Source organism: Toxorhynchites rutilus, chromosome 2 (genome assembly GCF_029784135.1).
Source record: "Toxorhynchites rutilus septentrionalis strain SRP chromosome 2, ASM2978413v1, whole genome shotgun sequence".
In the NCBI taxonomy this organism is placed as follows: domain Eukaryota; kingdom Metazoa; phylum Arthropoda; class Insecta; order Diptera; family Culicidae; genus Toxorhynchites; species Toxorhynchites rutilus.
In genome coordinates, this window is record NC_073745.1 from 50,645,453 (window position 1) to 50,647,896 (window position 2,444).

General features: G+C 43.2%; 1 protein-coding gene across 1 annotated transcript; it reads right to left on the reverse strand.

The window, feature by feature from the left end:
• Positions 1-660: 660 nt before the first annotated feature.
• LOC129769091 (zinc carboxypeptidase-like) lies at positions 661-2,229 on the reverse strand. Its single transcript, XM_055771113.1, has 4 exons — positions 1,457-2,229; positions 1,196-1,398; positions 1,056-1,140; positions 661-987 (listed from the first exon to the last, which is right to left on the reverse strand). The coding sequence occupies exons 1-4, from the start codon at positions 2,220-2,222 to the stop codon at positions 785-787; spliced, it is 1,257 nt and encodes a 418-aa protein (XP_055627088.1). The 5' UTR covers positions 2,223-2,229; the 3' UTR covers positions 661-784.
• Between the last annotated feature and the right edge of the window lie 215 nt (positions 2,230-2,444).

The following is a 2,444-nucleotide window of genomic DNA, read 5'->3' on the forward strand; positions in this document are numbered from 1 at the left end:
CAAGAAAACCGATCTAATATTTTGCGATAAGCCATTGATTAAGCAAAATATTGAAACAATATTCCTAGTGCAATCAGAAAAAAAATTGTTGATGGGTGGCAATATAGTGATGCTCTCGAAACTCAGCATTTGAGAACGGTCAAAACAGCATATTTTCCAACGTTTCATAGTTTTCTGCACAGAACAGACTGACATCTTGAATTTTCTAGTGACATCCTGGATTGATATTTTCGGTAACCGCTCGAATTCTGCTAAACCTTTCTTGGCCTCATTGGGGTTCATCGGACCACTTTTACGACCACTATCTTTCTCTCAGCCGTTAGACGCTTCTTGAAGGTGTTGATTACATGAAACATGGTGGTATTTGCAATTTTAAGCTTCTTAGCGATGAAACGGATGCTTCCGGATTTATTATTGTAAGTGAACTTTTTTTTTGAGGTGATTTCCTTTTTCGACAAAAACCTGCCAAAAATACCTTGAAAATGAAATTAATTGAGTTCACATAAATGAATAATGGAAGATAGGCTTCAACAGTCTCTTACTTGCTTACAGCTTGATTGAAAACATGAAAATAAACTAATATCGAAAGAATTGCATTCAGATTCGTCTCAGCCTATGTACTTAGCGTTATGGAGCCAAATGAATACAAATGAAATGTGATAAGGTGTTTGAGAAGTATCATTTATTGGGTAGATAGCTTATCTAAGAACTTTATGTCAGTGGCATCGGTGGAGTGATTGTCAACACATAGATAATGCGTTTGAATCGCTTCGATTACACCTTTCTACTGAAATCGGTGCAGTTCTCGTTTTTGGCCCTCTTCCAAGATAACGAGGATCGAATCCAGCGTTTCCTCAGAGTTGGGAATGATTTGATCGGCAGGCAGCACAAATCCGTGCCGGCCGGTATCTCTCAGTTCGTACACGTATACAAGCGGAGTCCGGTGAACACCTTTCACCCAGTCAATACTACCGCCGGATGCAATATCTGTAAAACATGCATGTGACGAGTGTTGTTGACAATGTTAACAGAATTTCTAAATAAGGTACACTTACAGATGGCTTCAGCGATGTTCCCGATTCTGTACTGCGTTCCGTAACGCTCTCTCAGTTTTGCTACTGCCTTAGCTGCAATGTCGATCTAGAATCATATTATTGATGAACCAAACATGCTCATTGAAACCAATTTAGCTCACCGTTTCATCATAATTATCCAATCGATCCCGGGTATGGCCATATGGAACCATCAACAGTTGTGAGAAAGAGTGGAACGATAAATAAGTGGTAAGCTTCGACCTAATGGAAGTGATGTATTGCGACAGAGTTTGGGTTTCAATCTCGGAGAAGGCTGTTGGTCCGGCGAAGGTGTCGCTGCAAGGATTGTTCGAAGCTCCGCCCTCTGAAAGAGAGTATTCGTCAAGCGATGATTCCCATGAAATGATTTACGTAAAACATACGCATAAAGTTAAATCCCCAATTGCGATTCGGATCGGCACCCACGCAGAGCACACCATGCTGCCGCCGGGTCTTCCTCCACATACGATTTGAGGTATGGGTAAACACATATCCATCCGGATTGGTAACGGGGAAGAAGTACCAGTCGTAATTTTCCGCAGCATATCTAACGTTCTGATCGCTCGAGGTCACCAATTCGTTTAAGATCCACGTCAAGGTAGCCGCACTAACCCACTCGCGAGCATGGATCGTACCCTCCATAAAAACTCCCGGATTGCCAGCTTTGTACGAAACTTTTATGCCCCGGATTTCGCGGCCCTGGTGGGAACGACCTCCCACTATCGACTGCAACACATCCGGATACTGCTTCACCATCTCATCCATCCACGCGTAGATTTCCTCCAGCGTGTAGTATGCATTCCATCCGAATCCCTGCTTCGCGGTACGTTTTTGCTCTGCGTCGAACAGTTCCTGCAAGTTTCTCACAGTCAACTCCGCGGGCAGTTCATGCTGCTCCACCACTTCACCGAATTCCGCAAATTTATGCGGTGGCACCACCAGATCCACCTCGGTGTTCACATTCACCGGTTCTCTCCAATAGCTGTATCCTTCACCCAGCTGTTCGATGGCCTGCAACACTTCCAGCTGTTTGACATTTTCAATTCTAATCCTATAAACCCGATAGTTATCGAAGCGGGCTTTCTCAGCCCCCGCCACGGAGATAGCTACAACCAGAGCTATCACGGTGAATAACACGTTTAATTTCATCGCCGTTTCGATTACACTGTACGACACTTGTTAATTTCAATAGCTTTTATAGTCCCAATAAGCAACCGTGAGCGTGAAGTGTGCTGTAAATCAATCGAAGTATATCTTATCTCGAGATATGATTCGATTCAGGCACAATAACCTGTGACGAAAAGAAAACTTGGAAAGTACGCAAACGATGAGATTATTGTAATCCGAAGGTAAATAATATTTTTGGGTGGA